The 16,725-nt window shown below is 36.4% G+C and overlaps 1 protein-coding gene across 1 annotated transcript in view; it reads right to left on the bottom strand.

Moving 5' to 3' along the window:
* Positions 1-332: 332 nt before the first annotated feature.
* RGS7BP (regulator of G-protein signaling 7 binding protein) overlaps positions 333-16,725 on the bottom strand; it is a gene marked incomplete at its 5' end in the record, with an annotated part of 36,127 nt that continues 19,734 nt past the window's right edge. The window contains 4 exons of the mRNA XM_010088029.1: positions 333-863; positions 3,261-3,331; positions 4,265-4,412; positions 13,332-13,462. Of these exons, the coding sequence (XP_010086331.1) occupies positions 772-863; positions 3,261-3,331; positions 4,265-4,412; positions 13,332-13,462 (442 nt within the window). The remainder of the gene's footprint in view (positions 864-3,260; positions 3,332-4,264; positions 4,413-13,331; positions 13,463-16,725) is intronic.

Raw genomic sequence — 16,725 nt, 5'->3', positions numbered from 1 at the left:
TTTTACATTGTTTATTTTAATACATCTTATTTTAATAAATTATTTATTTTTTCCAAAAGCTTGTAGAGATACTATCAGTTTAAAAGGAAATCTGTTGCTTCTATGCATTGTACAGTATGTAGGTATTATGATTTATCTGTATTTACAAGTTCAAAGTATTTTCATATATGCTTTGTATTATCATAAATTAAGATATTTTTCTATGAAGCTTTTAAATTGAGATATAGTGGAAGACTAAATATGAATGAGAGCACAAAAAGCAACTGGAGATTTTGTGCAAATTCTGTTACAATATTTTTTATATGTTTTAGAACTTTAATACTTTTGCTGTTAAATAGTTTTCTATGCTTAAAGAATGTTAGAATATGATCAAGTGTTTTAATATGATGCTAATAAGAGTACTGTACTATGCACAAACTTTCAGCTGCAGTTCAAACAATAAAAAAAAAACTTTAAAATGATCTGTTAACCATAATTCATGTGTCTTTTCTCTGAGGGGTTGAAAGTGAGCATGCAAAACATACTTTAAAAAGTTTTAAAAACATTCTTAGTTATGCTAGATCTATTCCACAGCTGGTTTTTGACCACCATAACTTTAAACTACTAAAACCCTTATTTTGAAAAGGGGGATGGAGCAGAAGAGAAAAAGGAATTTGCTAGTGTAGAAAATGTACTTTTTAATCAAGAGTAGAAATGTTCATATTTTCAGTGGTCAAATAACAGTGGTTTAATCAAAGTTGTGATTTTCTTGGTGCATCTGTACTCAATCTTCTAACTTGAGACAAGACAACATAGTCCAAAGAACCTTCGCTTCCGTCTTCTTACCAATGGATACGGAGTCAAGTTTAGGAGGCTGCTATCATCTATCATGAAAAAAACCCCACATTTTAATAAAAGCACGTACACATGCACACACACAAAAGAGTTAACATCATTTATGTGTCCTCACAGCACATACATGACCAAGTAACAAATCCCACTGTTCAACACATAGAGCAAATAATAACTTTAATTTTGTATAAAAGAGTTTTACGATGCTAATTATCAGGATCTCCATGATAATGCAACAGAAATTTTGTCAAGAAGAATACCAGTTCAATGATAGAAATTACACCTCCAGTACTGAGAGACCTAAGCCACAATATTCCTGCATGGAGGAATAATGTTAGGGTCCCAAATAAAACGTGAAGATAAGTACCTTGAGATCTTGCACACATGCAAGTTTGGAAAAGTCGATCCTAAGGTTAAACTCTGGCTTAATTTAAACATAAAAAACCCCTTTATTGGGTGGCCATTTGTGCACATCAGGGAGAATTTCCATTTAAAACTGCAACACTGGAACATCCTGGCACATCACGAGAAAAAGCACTTGTCTAGGAAAGTTAGCACAATAAGCACACCCTTTTTCTGGTTACCCTTCTACCTTTTATATTAACTCCTTTAAATACATACAAAATGTGTGCATTAGTGCCTGTACTTCTGTTAACTCATGCACTGTCAGCAAGCTGTCTTGGAGCCACCTGCAGGCACGGTTTCCGGCCAAGAGCTATGCCTCATTATGTTCCCATTCTGGCTACATCAGGGACCTAGTTTTGATTGTAAGCTCTGGACACTACTGTAATGCAAATAATTAACTATTAGAACATATATAAGAGATTTAATATTGTGACTCAAACTTATGAACCACATCAACTGAATTTCTTAGTATAGTAACTTTCCTGCTGTCACTTAAGAGAATTGTATATGAAAAAGATAGGTCTGGTATGCAGTCAGTAAGATTACTATGTAAAGCTTTTGTGGGTTTGCAATCAACTTTATTTTGGCTGTCACTGAAATCAACAGTAAACCACTCTACTGAAAGCAGGGTACGGTCCTGTAAAGATCAGCTTATTCAGTGGCATTCATTCATTTCACAATCATTCTCATAAACAGTGCTTCTAATTCATATACATGTCAAAATTCCAGTCCAGACCACATTAACTACCTATAATGTTGTTTGTTCTATTTACTTACGCTGTTATCTAGCTTTAATTAATTAAAGGTCTTGGAATATTTCAAAAATTTTAAGGCTCTATGAATGATGAGTATGACTGTCCATCCCTGGGGCATCCATTCTCAGAGGTCATCTGTAATCTATGATCACAGCTGGAGTCTGTGGGAGCTGTGAAACAGCACTCATGATTACCTGATCCTAGGGCATGTCTCAGAGCTGCTACACAGGTGATCAGTGATTTTCTTGTATGCCTTTATCTCTGTTTTGAATTCAAGTTTCTGCATGCTTTATGTCCCCCAAATTTGTCTTTTTCTTCCTTATTTCCACCACTCTCCTTTATTCTAGGCTAGGCATAGGCTTCATGGCATTTTTCCAGTCTCTACAACAGCACATCTGTAGCATGTATCATAAGCAATTCCCTTTCTCCTTTCACATAGTTTTCCATCAAGCCATCCTGCCATAAACTCCTACTTGTATAATGAATTCATCCATTCTGTATTCATCTCTTCCCATATTATGATGAATGCTAGACTGCTTAGTTACTTGGGACAAGATCTAGGACACATGAGGCATACTTCATCAGCTGCCATGGTGTGAAGACTGTACAGCATTTATGAAATACACGTTATCAAGAAGAAATAAAAAAGGAAAATTATTATCTTTTTAATGTTGTTCACATGAAGAGAGTCCCTGCAGATGTGGAATATTTAACACTGCTGCATCACAAAATGAAGGCCCATTGCTAAACACATCCATAGGATGGAGATCCTGCCCCCCTAAGCATTTGTATAGGGGGCCTTATAGCTGGCTACTGTGAAAAGCAGGCTGTTAGCAGACGCAAGGGAAGTGTTTTTTCTGCATAGAGTCAGGGTCCTGTCACAGAAACAACAAGACTTGTAGGGGTAATGCAAACTCCATCACTCAGTAAGAACCCTGTGATAGTCTGCAATTTACACCTTCTTTACCTTTCAAAAGAAAGCCTCCTGACACAGGAAATTACTTCTGCTGCTGCCTTCATGTCACCAGCAAAAGTCTATTATTTTATCTACAGATAGCATATCTATAAAATTCCAGAATACCTTGTGAAACTTGAGAGGTCAAAGTTCACATACTGAATTCTGGCTCCACTGAATCAGTAGGGAAGAGACATCACCTAGATTTTTCTTTTTGTAACTCCTATTAAAAACCCTAAATTTATCAGTGTGAGTGGAAGGCAAAACCTTCAACTATTTTAATTTTCCTTACCCAAAGAAAATAGAAAACCTACCTTGGTTTTTCAGTGGTAAAGGCATAGTCTCCCTGAGTTTACTTAAAAGGTTTTTCATTTCTCTCATATCTCTGTGGAAGCAAAAGTTGAAAGAGATATAATAGAATGGCTGTTGAAGCCTGAATCGGGAATGGCTCACAGTAAAGCTTTATATGCTGAAATAATGGAACAATAAATACAAAAATCTATTGGTCAAGCATTTGGTTCACATACAGGTATCAGAAGATGCATAGCAAATTAAAGGGCAGTAGATTTAATAAGGGAGCACTTTTAAGCCAGTCTGATATTAACTAGTCACATCTGGTCCAAATTTATGATCTATTTTGGCACTTGAGTATTCCACATTAAATGAGCTGGTGGGCACAATGTGATCCTAAGTCGCAAAATTAGCACAAACTTGTATTAATGTCAATTTAATACCCCTTAACAGCATTTTGTAGCTTCTGCCATGAATGTGTTTCACTGTTCAGAAGGAAATTGTAATACATGTCGCTAATCCATGACAGGCTCCCGGCATTTTAAGTGACAATTTTAGAAACAGGGCTGTCAGTGTCACCCCTCTTAGGAGGACTCTGGCATGAAGTTTTCTAAAAGGCAGAAGATGGAAAATATGATAACGAAATATCATTTCACAAAGCAAGTTACATTTGGATATGTTTTGAAAGAGGTCAGAAGGTTCCTGTTCTACATACAGATGGCAGACCAGCAATTTTGTGTGCAGGCTTTTAACGTCTTAGGGCTTTCAGGATTTAAAAACAATGTTGCCTCATTCATCTACATATGAAATAGTTCTTAGAAATGAATAAGAAATTGCTCAGTTTTATTCTCCAAGTTACTCTCTCACTTCTCTCTGCCCTTCTTTTAGGAGTTGCGCTCAGATATATTAAATGTAACAGAAATGTTAATAGGTTATTTAATTTACTAAAGCCTTTAACAGTTGCAATACTGGCTGTCTAATTGGAAAGACTAAATAAATCCTAGACAGAAGGAAGTGCTACACATACCTTTCAGTGTTTTCAATATCTGTGGAAACCTGCCATAAATGCTGCTGAGTATCTGTTGGTGATGATGATGTGTCTTCTAAAATAGGTACTTCAGAACCCTCCTCCACTTTAGTATCCAGGATCTTGGGTGGGGCACAAGGTTCTTTTCCTTTAAAATATTTAAAGAAAATATCATCATTATTTGTTAATTAAAATGCATATTCAGATTATGTAACTGATGGTTTGACCTTGATCTTGCAAGAGAATGGTGAAGGCAGACTCTGAGTAAGAACTGTTCAGAAAGAGAGCAGACCACATCAATCTCCTAATCAGAGTTCTGCTATATGTTACTCCTACCAATCAAAACTAAGGGAAGCCCCATGCAGGCATGTGCAGAGCTTAGAATTTTACACAGTATTATGAAGAGTTTCAGTTAAACTCCAGTGGCTCACATGTGACACCAAATAGGAGCCAGAGGACAAAACAGAACAAAGTAAGTAAGGAAACCACAGCATACATTCTGAAAGCAACCTCAAAAACTTTGACACTAAAGATCATTGTGATACATGTCTCTTAGTATGACAGCAATACTAAAAACAAAAGACAAAAGTGTGCAGTTTTGTACTTTGTGATTTTAAAACCAATACATATCTGCCACCACTCACAACCCAATATGCATTATATTCTGAATTTCCATGCTTACACTTGCCTAACTCATGCTTACCGTATGGAAATGAAATACAGTGCTGGAATTTAATGGGGGCTTCATGACAGATCTGCCAGGGCTTTTGTCAGGGAGAGAATGGGATAAAGGATATGGGCCATGATAGTGGAGCATGCGAGAGTGTTAAGTACTGGTGGGATTTTTTGGTATCCTTACAAACCTCCTGTGAACTGTCTGATTGTATTCCTTTTCTGCAGTAGCAAGTACAGTCCTGGCACCAAATACAGTTAAATGATAACATTCAAACTGGACTGCATGCCAGACATGTTATTGTGAAGTTAAAAAGTTTTTCCCACTCTGAGTTCTCTCATGAAATGGAGTAAAACATCTCAGAAAGAAACAAATAAGAATTTCTCAAAATAGAGAAAAAAGTCAATGTTTAAACCAGTGGTACGAGGAGTTGAGCAGGAAATGTTTTTTCAGCTGACAATTTTTGCAATTTAAAACATTTTCACATCAGGACAACCCTGAGTGGTTCCTATAAGGTTTGACAAAAAACTAGGAAGAACAGGAACAAGTAACATAGTGGTGGTCATATTTAGCCCATTTTTCTGGGACATGAGACCAAGGTTGCAGACCATGCTGTATTGTTCTTCCACATCACAAATAAGTATCCTCACTATCAGGCTTGTAACCTTGGTGTTTTTTTTTAAACTAGAAGTTCCTGGATCTTAGGAAGCTCTTTTGGGGCAGGTCCTCTAAACTGTTGCATTCTGGTAGATTATTTCTTTGCTGAAAAAAAATATTCTTAGCTACTTGTCTGGATGTTGAACTAGACATTACTTATACTGCAGAACATACCTGCTTAACGTTTTCATTACTCTATAAAGTCAGGAGGTCTGTAACAAAGTCAGCCCTTTTCCATACTTCCTCCCCAACTAAGTCATCTAACTGTGATTCCAAGAGATGATCCTATGGCCAGAAGCAGTGTCAGGGAGGAAGAAGTGAAGGCATGATAAGTGTGGGGAGATAGAATGGAACGGGGATCAAGATCTTTCTGGTGGTAACAAGCTACTATGCTGACTCAATTGCTTGTAGAACAGCAGCCTAAGCCTACTTCCCAGATTATGCATTTTACCCTGTATCACCCTGTAGCCATGAATTTCAAATTTTCCTAGTTCTTACCTGCAGCTTATGCTGTTATTTTAAGGAAGTTCATATTGTACAATTTTAATTGCTCATTTGTGTAAGTTTCATTATTCATTACTTTTACCATTACAAGAAGCCCATAACACAACATACTGTTACCAGTATCTCACTTTCCACTTCTTCATGAAAGAGGGTTGCTCCAGGGAAACCATCTAATTTGCCACTGATATCACAAGGTGTTACTGCTTGAACTGGCTATTAGATAATTCTCCCACTATTTTGAAGTGTTATGTTGGAACTCTGGCCTGACCTTTGGTGACACACTGCCAAGAACAACTCTGTCTATAGATGCATCCTTCAGGGATGTGAAAGGTGTTTCAATGGCAACAATAACAATACTAGATGAAACAACAGTAAAGGTTCTTTTTCACGACTTGAGAACAGAAGCACTAACACTGTAACCTTTTTGTTAGCAAAAAGGCAAGCTCTTGCAGATTTAGCAGAATGAAGGGCACAGATTTCTTTTCAACTGAAAAGAGCTCTTTACCAGTAATTCTGTTGTATTGTGAACAATCCATGAAGCCTTTCTTGAATTTCAGAGCATCTGCTCAATCACTTGAAAACAGTTAAAATCAGCTAATAATAAAGGCTTTACTTGAATAATGGATATGACTCAGGCTTAACATTTCTACTCCATGGCACAGCCAGTACAGAAACAAAAGCTGTTTAATCTTCTCATACTTCTAGTGGGGGTAAGGATATATTTTGTATTACACATTCTTAAAATAAGGATAGGAACCCTAAATTTTGCTTTCAGTTTAGTCAGTGGAAAGACTTTCATTAATTTCAGCTGGAGTCTGATCATGCACACTGTTTTCAGAGGAGTCCGCATACACTTGCTGTTCTTGCCAGCTGACTAGACAGAGACTCTTTTTACTGTGAAATTTTACTGTAAAGTGTGATGTATTCTTTGTCTTCTAACCTCTAATACAGCACTTTTTTATTTTAAGTAGAAAGTGCCTTTGGTATGAAATTTAATTTAATGAAATAATGCTGAAGATCAGAAATGAGTGAGGATAAATAAGAGGGCAGAAAATGATCAGTTCAGTATGACTACATACATAATCTACATACATTGTGCTTTATGTGTCTCACCTGTTGTACTCCTTACTACTTCTGTGGTAACCCCTCTGTTTCCTTCCGTCGTGCTACACCATGCACTTACTCTTAGTCATCACCTGCTTCCCAGAGAAACTTCAATAATGAAAAAAACATCTATTACAGGTCCCTCAGACTTAGTTACACTTCACTGCAGATGAACTGGAAAGATCTTTGAGGGGAGTAACAGAATTTAACAAAGCGGAGAGAACCCCTCCCTCAAAAAGAAGGCAGCATTTGCACCAGACTTCTAACCTGGCAATTAAGGATAAATGCACAAGCTATAGATGACAGCTAACATAAATGAAAAGGAGAACATAAAAGGGAAACAGGGAGGAATCACATAGGAAGTAAAGAAGAAATGTGGCAATATGGCTAACAGCCTAATTAACTTTATTTCTGACTTACACTTGGGACCTGCAGAACTCAGAGACTGTCTCACTGGAAATATTATTATTAAGGAAAATGCAATAGGAACAACAAATATGTGGTAGAAGTTGTGTTTTCCTTCTCCCATGCCTGTTTTTGGTGCTGCTTCACAGTGTCCACATAAGAATGGGTGATTCTCTCTATTTTTTAAGTGCTTGTTTTCCCACACCTGTGTGCTTCTCTTCTCTCTCATATCTTATCCCTCTTGTGTAAATATATGTGTAAGTAGTTACACGTCTATCAGTCTTTAAACAGAATGCTGAGATTGTAGCACATCTGTTAAATGATCCTTCCTTTCTTCTTGAAAACACTGAATAGCATGTAATGTAAACAAAGCCAAATAAAACAAGAATCCCTTCACTGAACTGAGAGTTTATTTTTGTAATCTGTAATATATCTTATCACAGGCTTTTACGTACTACTTCAAAGAAATATATGTTGTTATCACAAAACACATACTGGAAAACCAACAACTATGCTATGAACTTCTTGTATGGTACAAGATACGCAGTTATCTGTGATTTGGTGTCATTTTGATGTACCAACAATGCAGGAATGAGTTCAGTCTGAATTTATATCAGAAAAGCCTAATGGTTTCTGTCCATAGTATGCACACATTATTTTCCCGTAAGACTCAATTCTTCCCCTTTTCACCTAAGTAATCAGGTACCGACCATTCTGGTTAGTGCTAGTACCATTCTGCTCTCAGCTATGTTTTTACAACTCAGATGGGGCCCACACATCTCAATTACAGTGATATAACTGTAATTTTTTCTTCAGGGCTTTCGAATAGGCTTGTGGTAAGAATAAACTATATGTAGGCTACACGCATGAAGTATTTTGCATCTTATTCTGATACATTATTCATGTATAAACACATCATTAAGAAAAGAAGACGTAGGGAAAAATAAGACTTTGAGGCTATTTCATACAAGAAACAGTAACATTTCAGGAATCTAATGTATCTTGGACTCATTTTTTTTCCCATAGACATTAAAATGCTATTAAGATGACTAGAGCTATGTGAAAATAATTTTTTAGGAATTACCTTTCTGTCCCCTCTTGCCTTTGATTTGTTATATGGGCTTACTCCTTTATTAAAATAAGCGCCTTGCTCAAATGCTCCATAGCTTGGTAACAGAATGATTGCAATCTGCAATTTAGACTTTAAAAAAAATCTTCTAATATATGTAATTACATAACGAAACAAGTCAATTATATCTGTAGATGATGCTAAGAAATTAATGGTTTCTATGTAAACATGTATAGACATTAAACTTTGGTAGTGTGCACTTCCACAGTGATATGTTATAATGATCCGATGATAACAATATTTTGCAGTTCCTTACAATGAAAGGAATATATTATTATTGTGGATATATGAACCAGCAAAGCTCTTTTATCTATCATGTTTACATATTAAAAATGCAATGAAGTTCTTCAAAATGTATCAATGAAAACCTTTCACCCCAAATATTTGTGACTGAATGCAGCAACTTAAGAATTCTGAGGTAGTTCTGGGTTATCTCAGTGTGGGACCTTGACAACCTCAGTATTAATTTGGAAAAAGGATAATTACATCCAGCAGCTTCCATGCACAGACATTATGTCAACTACTTTTTCTATGACCTAGCTAGACAAGCCAGGATTTGTTTATTTAATTAAAAGAATAGTCAATGTTGGGAACATGCAATGGCAATAAAGTAGACATGCAACATTTAAAGGAATTAGAGCTGAATTTTGTAAACACTTCAGAGAGGTACCTAAGCTCCTTCAGAGTGTCTTACTTTCCATGAAACTTTAATTCAAATTTTAAAAAGTAGCACAAGGTTTAAATACTGTGTTTGACACTGCTCCCTGAGGCACAAAGCTATATAATTCATATGATGGAAGGCAACAAATGAAGCAAAACCAAGTTAAGGAGAGAAGCTGCAGGTCCCAGGTAAGTGAACTCATATGTTACTTGACAAAGTCTGAGACAGATGCTTCTATCCAGAGAAGTTCTGCCAGAGTGTAATAATTATGCAGAAGAAAAGCAGATGAACAAATGCAGTAAAAAGTTTCAGAAGATTTCCTGGAAGAGCTGCAATATGAGCTGCCCTCTGTCAAATCTGCCATACCCCCCCCCCCCCCCACGGTGCTTTTTTCCCCCCCCCCCCCAGTAGGTATTTGATATAGTCACCCCCAACAGGTATTTGCTATGACAAAAGGGACAGCAAGATCCTTCAAACCATCATGTTAGGGACTGCAGGAAGACCCAGGAGAGTTTCTCACAGTGCTGCCCTGAAAACTGGATTCTATACCTACCTGAAGTTTTCATGTTATCCCATGCTTAAACCTAGATCCTCAAGATAGTTATTGACAAATTTCTAATTGTCTGGTTGCTCAACCCAGAGATTCTTGTCACTCAGCTGCAAATGAAGCTACTGAAAAATTACTCTTTAAACACATGCAGCACTGCATAAAGTACACTGCAATCTCAGATTCTAAATTAGCAATCGTTAGCTTTATCTATTTGTTCCTTCTTCGTAACAGGAAAAATTGCTACTATCTCACTGCTTAAGGCAGTTCTAAAGACACTCCCATCAGTGTATGTGTTACTGAGAAAGGTCTGAGGAGCAGAAGGATTCTGACTTTAGACAAAATTGTGTGCAATAAATACAATGCATGACACTGAACAATTAGGATAAAAGAAAGATGTATGCCCAATTAAGTATTTACATATGTATTAGTTAGCCAGAACTCTTGGGATTGTGGACAGGAGGAGTAACAAAATATATGATCAGGTAACCCAAGACTTAGTAAGTACAAAAAAGCTTGAATCAAGACTACTTGGGCTGTTTCCTTGTGTCCTTTGCAAACTTTATGAATGTTGAACTTTGCAATCATAATGTATTTTCATCAGTGGGCTGTGGTATATGTATCTTAGAAAAAAATTTACTAGAGCACTTACCTCAGTTTACTTACTGCATAACACAACTGGAAATATTTATGGCTTTTGGCCCCACTGTGACTGTTACATCTCAAAGAAATAACAGACTATCTGACTTTACTAGAAGAGGTTGTATGACAGTATTAAGTTAATCCGAAGCACAGTAAATATGCAAGAACTTTTTGTACAGGAAGCTTGATGCATAATATATAGTACATACAGGAATGTTTTTTCAGTTGAACAGAAAGATAAGGAGAGATGAGAAGATCAGTACTGTGAGAGTCAGTGAAAATATCCAGAGCTCAGCCCTTCAAGTTGTACTGTGGTGTTTCACTAAAGAGCATCTGTTTCTCAGTAGGGAGCATTGGCTGAGTTTCTCTTTGGAAAAGAGCATCAGCATCAGCCAACTGCCTTAGTTTTATCAGTTCTATAGTTTGTTTGACAATGTCTATTATTTATTAGCTGCAGGTTGCTGAGAACAGCCTGCATGTCATTCTATTTGAATCTCTGCTGGCTCCCAATTAAGAACATAAATTGGTGAAATCTCATGGGAGATTTAAAAACCTAACAAACCACCTTTGGTTTGAGGTAAGAGGACTAGAAAACGGAAAATATTACATCCAAATGGAAAATACTACCTCCAAAAATGTGCATCAAGACACAGCAAGAACATCAGACACACACATTTATGAATTAAGCAAAGTTTCTAAGGATAGTCCTCTCCATACACAAGGAAAACTTTTTTTTTTTTTAATAAGGTCACTCAGATGGTGAAAAACTGGTGAAAAACTAAACATGTGAAAAAGTAAAGAAGCTGTATACTAGCAACAGCACAATATATTTTATAATGGTGAAACTACTGGCTCTTTCATTCCTAGAGGTAAACTTATGCACTTTGCCTACACTTCAGTACATTCTCCATAAGTAAAGAAATTAAAGAAAGGTATGGGTTCATTCTGCTCCTTAGAAAATAGTATGTTTTGGAAGAACATAGAATAAATAGGTTACAAGATCATCTAGTCTAAAACCCTAGTGAATGCATGGCCAACTTGCATGAGATTGCTCAGGGCTATTCAAGTTATCAGTATGTCCAAGGATGGAGATTTCACAGCCTCTTTGGATGCCACTTCTAGTATATGACTACCATCACTGTGAAAAAATACTTGCCATGTAACCTTGTTGCATGATGCCTTTACAGTACTTCTAAGTGTTGTAAATAGCAAGTATTTAATAAACAGGAGCAATGTTCTATTGGCTAAATTCCAAAATTCAGATTATTACTATTCCTGTGATCGTGTAATTTTTGCCTATTATGAACTTTTCTCAAAGAATGTCACAGAAACTCGGAGCCAAGTTACTGTGGTTATCATTTTATGGAGACAGGACAAAAATTAATCTGTTTAGTAATGGCAGAATAGCCACCATGGTGGCTTCTCTATGGTGAGATCAGGAACCAATGTGTATCAAAAGTACTGACAGATAGGAACTAAGCTGGCCCACACTATAATGCTGTAATTAACCTTATGCAACTTTAGACATCTAATAGCTTGATGTTTAGTTTAAGTCATCAATATAGATTCCACCCAGAGGAAATTCAAGGGAAAGATAAGACATATCAGGATTATTCAGGTCACCTCAACCTACTTTCTTTCTGCAACCACAGAAGGTGGTTTGACAACTGTAGCCAATGCTAGGAGATGTAGTACAATCTGTCTTAAAAAACGATGATTCATTTTAGCAGCTGCTGGCATCTTGTTGTATGATGGCTCTGTTAATTCTATCTCTTCCTATTTAATAGATTTCTTTGCAATTTGAGAAAATCTGAGAAGCTCAAGTGAGCAGTTATAAACCTCTAATTCTTATTTTCATAATAAAAATAGCACTGGCTTTAGCTGTATCCTATAGCTAGATGTGAAAAATACACTAGGGGATCTTGATGGGATGACAGGAAACATATGTTTCATTACAAGACCTTCATTACAGTTCATTACAGAACTTTGTCTTGTCTTCACCTAGTATATTCTGCTGAGGTATCATCTGGGGAAAGAGTAGTTACGATTAGCACAGACACAGTCTCCATCAGTGTGTGCCAGCACTGAGTAATGAGGTTACTAAGTAACCTATTCAGAAATTATCTGCATTTCTACATCTTCCTTTCAGTAGGTTGCTAATCAAAGGTGGAATCACTAGAGTGATGCATTTTCACTGAAGCAAGAACATCTTCTTTGTGTCTAAAAATACTCTATGAGGTAGATTTCAGTTTTGAATCTAGTATCTAGTTTTATAAAGGTGGGCAGCCTTTTAACCATATTTACGGTTCTTTTGCTGTAAGCTGGCATTGGTGGATAAATAACAACAATAATAATGGATCAGTTTAGTACTAAACCCATGCCATATTTCTCCACCAAACACTTGCCCTCAAATATCATATGCAACAAATACCTCCAATAAAATGACTAAGATAGTTTGCTCAGTGGTCTGACTGATGACAACTAAAGCTTTTGGGACCACTCTTTTAAAAAGAAATTCAGACTTCTGAACTACAAGGACATTAGTGATACTTGCCTAATATGACACATTTCTGTAAGAAAGACGATAATGAAATAGAAATACAGCTTTTTTTCCATAGCTGAAAGGCTTCAGTGGTATAGTTAATTTTACAGTTTGGTGCTTTGTCTTTCATGAATACACATGCATCCCCCAAAAGACTGTTCTATTTTAAAAATCAGGATCTGTATATTTGTGCAATTAAATACCTTTCCGATGAAACTGCAGTGATCCTAGCAGACATATGGACTTAAGCATTTCTGTTGTGTACATTTCTAAGCAACACTGCAACTGGATGTATAGCCTACAGATTTCAGGATGAATTTCACCATCTTCTGGGCTGCAGCAAAAGAGAAAAAGTTCAGTTAGGAATGGGACTGGAAGGACACAAAGATCATCAAATACACTTCCCTGCTGTTGCAAGCAACCACATCATAATCTGCTTCATAAACTACTAAGCTATGTGTATATGATAAAAAGCCTGTTTCTGCCAAACTGTATTTACAAACAATTCTTTAGCTCTGTAAAGCTCTAGGCTTAAACCAGCTAAACTTGGGTTGTCTTTGCTAAGACTGCACATCTGTATTTTCTCTTCTGCATATTTTTGGAAAAGGGATAAGTAAGTGACTTGAGATCTTTTCTTTAAAAGGTTTGGATAAGTATTTTTCTAGTAGATTGAAAGGTTCTTTTGCCATCCAGTTTCAGTTACCCTTAGTCCTGGTGCAGATGCAGGAGATTGCAGGGCCACTTTCACAGGTTACAAATCCTGGATCAGGCACAATCAACCATGCTCTGATGACACTCTCATCAAAAACAAGTCAAATGTAGTCTTTTGGTTCTACAGTTTCTGCCTGAATTTTTCCCCCTGTGTTTAAATTAGTAGTCATGTGATACTGCACTATGAGGAGAACGAGATGGTCAAGAATTTTTTTCAGAAAAGTAGTAACAATCTTGAAAACAAAAATTGAAATAAAGAGTAATCCTACATCACCCAGATCCAGGAACCATTTCTCATGCCTGGCTGTAAAATCAGACATTAAACCTCACTTTTGTAGTCTGAGAATGCTGCATAAGCATAAGCATACTTTTCTTATAAACTTAACTATTTCTGTGAGTGCTAACAAAGCAGTTTACCCAGTCACACCTGAGAATTAGTTTTTCAGTGCTCCTTCCAAAGGTCTTTTAATAGGGCAGTAAGTAGTAAGACTGAAGAGTTGGGATTTCAGCCATTTCATGTTCAGACATTCTTGCTATTGGTTTGCTGTACAGTGATGTTAAATGGTAAGGTAACCCTCTAAACTGGATTTTATAACAACTAGAGGAACCCGCTTTTCTAAATAACCTGAACCTAGTGGGATTTCTGATAACTACTGCTAAGAAATGAAAAAAAAAATTTCAGCACACTTTCAGATTTCTAGTATATGAATAATATAAATGAAGCTTCCACAATAAAAAGATTGATAGCATTATTTACAGTGATTGAATTTCCTGTGGTTAAACTGATGCTTCAAAAAACCCTCCTGTATATGAAATAAAAGTAGACTTGTGGATTTCCTCATGGGAACAAAAGCGACTTACCTGATACATTATTTGCAGAAAGACTACTTTGGTCTGCTACGGTAAAATAGACACTTAATACCAATCTAGGCCAAAGGCTTCAAGACCTCCAGCAGAAAATGTCTCTTTAAACTAATAAAATAGGTTCTTTCTGACCTAAGATTAGAGGTCATTACTTATACCTAAATCCAGGGTCCAGTGAAAATGTTAAGTTCAGCTGTTTGGTCAAGAACAAAGCTTAAAAACCCTTTTTTAAGGAAAATCCTATCAGTTTGTGCTGATACAATCTCACTGAAGTTCAGTTCAAATGAATACTGCATACTAAAACCTTCCTGCATTTGAGATTCACCATGATTTCTAACAAAGGAGACTATACATTGCCTAGAAAGCGTGCACCTTCTGCCACTGATTTCAGTGACATCAAGGAAGAATATACTTAGTCATATCCTGGGGTAAGCAAACAGGGCCCGTGTATGGTAGGCTCTGAAGCGTGTGGATCAGTGGGCAGGAGAAAGGAGCAATCTCAAAGGAATATCTGATGCAAGGGACTTGCCATAATCTGCCTCCAATGAGGAAGAAACCATGTGGTTTTCCAAGGTCCTCAAGGGTTCCTGTCCCTCCAAGTGACATCAGAAACCAGATGGGACCATGAAGGTTCCACAGAATTGGTGAGAACCTCCCTAAAAGGAAAGAGCAACCTCTAGCACTTCCACAGCATATGAAGGAGGACTACTGGTGTCTGTACATGCCAAAGAAAACTGGTAAGAACCAGAGTAATGGTAAGCTCTACAATCAAGAATGCTTAGATCAGGAAAAAATGCAGCCAAAAAATACAAGGTTTGAGAAGATTGCAGAATTAAAATAAAGCATGTTGGACTTAGTCAGAAGGGACAAAGGAAGATCGGTCCCATCTGCCAATCCATTACAAAGTGAAACTCATCAAAAAGGCAGGATAAAACTGGAGTACAAATTACAATTACCATGGTCTGTGTTACTTCAGGAGCAATACCATACACATGAAAATAAATCTGCCCATCCTAGGAGCTTTATTTCTTCTGACTAGATTATAATAAGTGCATTTCTCTTAAGCCACATCTACTTTCTACTTTTAAAGTGAAGTCTGCATTTGTTGAAGAACTATACCATGCACAATATGGTATTTCTTTCATCTTATCATACATACAGAATAAAGCTATGGTGGCAGAACAAAAAGAGTTCACCCCCAGTACTCTGAAGATGTCTTTTCAGAGGCTTCCTGTATTTCTTCCTATTCTCAGTGATTCCAACTCGGAAAATATTTGATAGCCTTAAGACCCTGAATAATTTTTTCTGAAAAATTAGCTACCTGACAGATTTTTTTTTTTTGTTTATTCAGTGACACGTCCTTAAGTGCATATGAAAACACATATTTCCTAGAAAGGGATCCATATTGAAAACTCACATTCTTCTTTCCAAAGGATAGGAACATAAGTATTTCTAGTGACTGCATAAGCAGTAGTATAACAAAATAAAGAATGCAAGTTCTGAAATGCTGAAAATTATGCTTAGAAGACACATAGCATGGCAACACACATACATACACACAAAATTGTTTTGGGATAAACTGAATTTGATTTTTATAAACTGTACTTAATTGTGGGCTCCTCAGACACGTTTAAGTTCTACTTTGTACATTACAATATTTTATACTTTTTTGTCTTCCATTAAGTATCTAGTACTTTTTGTCTTGGATTAATCCATAGTATCTAGTCCTGGTTTAACAAGAATTAAATCTTAAGATTCGCTGCAGTTGTGTTTGCTGTTTCTTTAATTTTTAACCTATCTATTTGTTATATGAATTGCAGCTGTTAAATCTTTGACCACTTAGCTGACTAGAAATGGACTGTTCTCTCTGCATAAACAATAACGATAAATTTAACAGCATTTCTTTTCAAACTGGCAGGTGGCAAGAAAGGTTTTTAATGTAATCATATTGATATTAACCGAAGAAGATAAAACACATATAGCCCAGATATAAATGTAATTTGTTTTAGCATAAATCAGGAG

This window comes from Pterocles gutturalis, unplaced genomic scaffold, assembly GCF_000699245.1.
Source record: "Pterocles gutturalis isolate BGI_N339 unplaced genomic scaffold, ASM69924v1 scaffold46626, whole genome shotgun sequence".
Lineage (NCBI taxonomy): Eukaryota > Metazoa > Chordata > Aves > Pterocliformes > Pteroclidae > Pterocles > Pterocles gutturalis.
The sequence above is the reverse complement of the archived record's forward strand: the minus strand, read 5'-3'. Positions and strand labels throughout refer to the sequence as shown.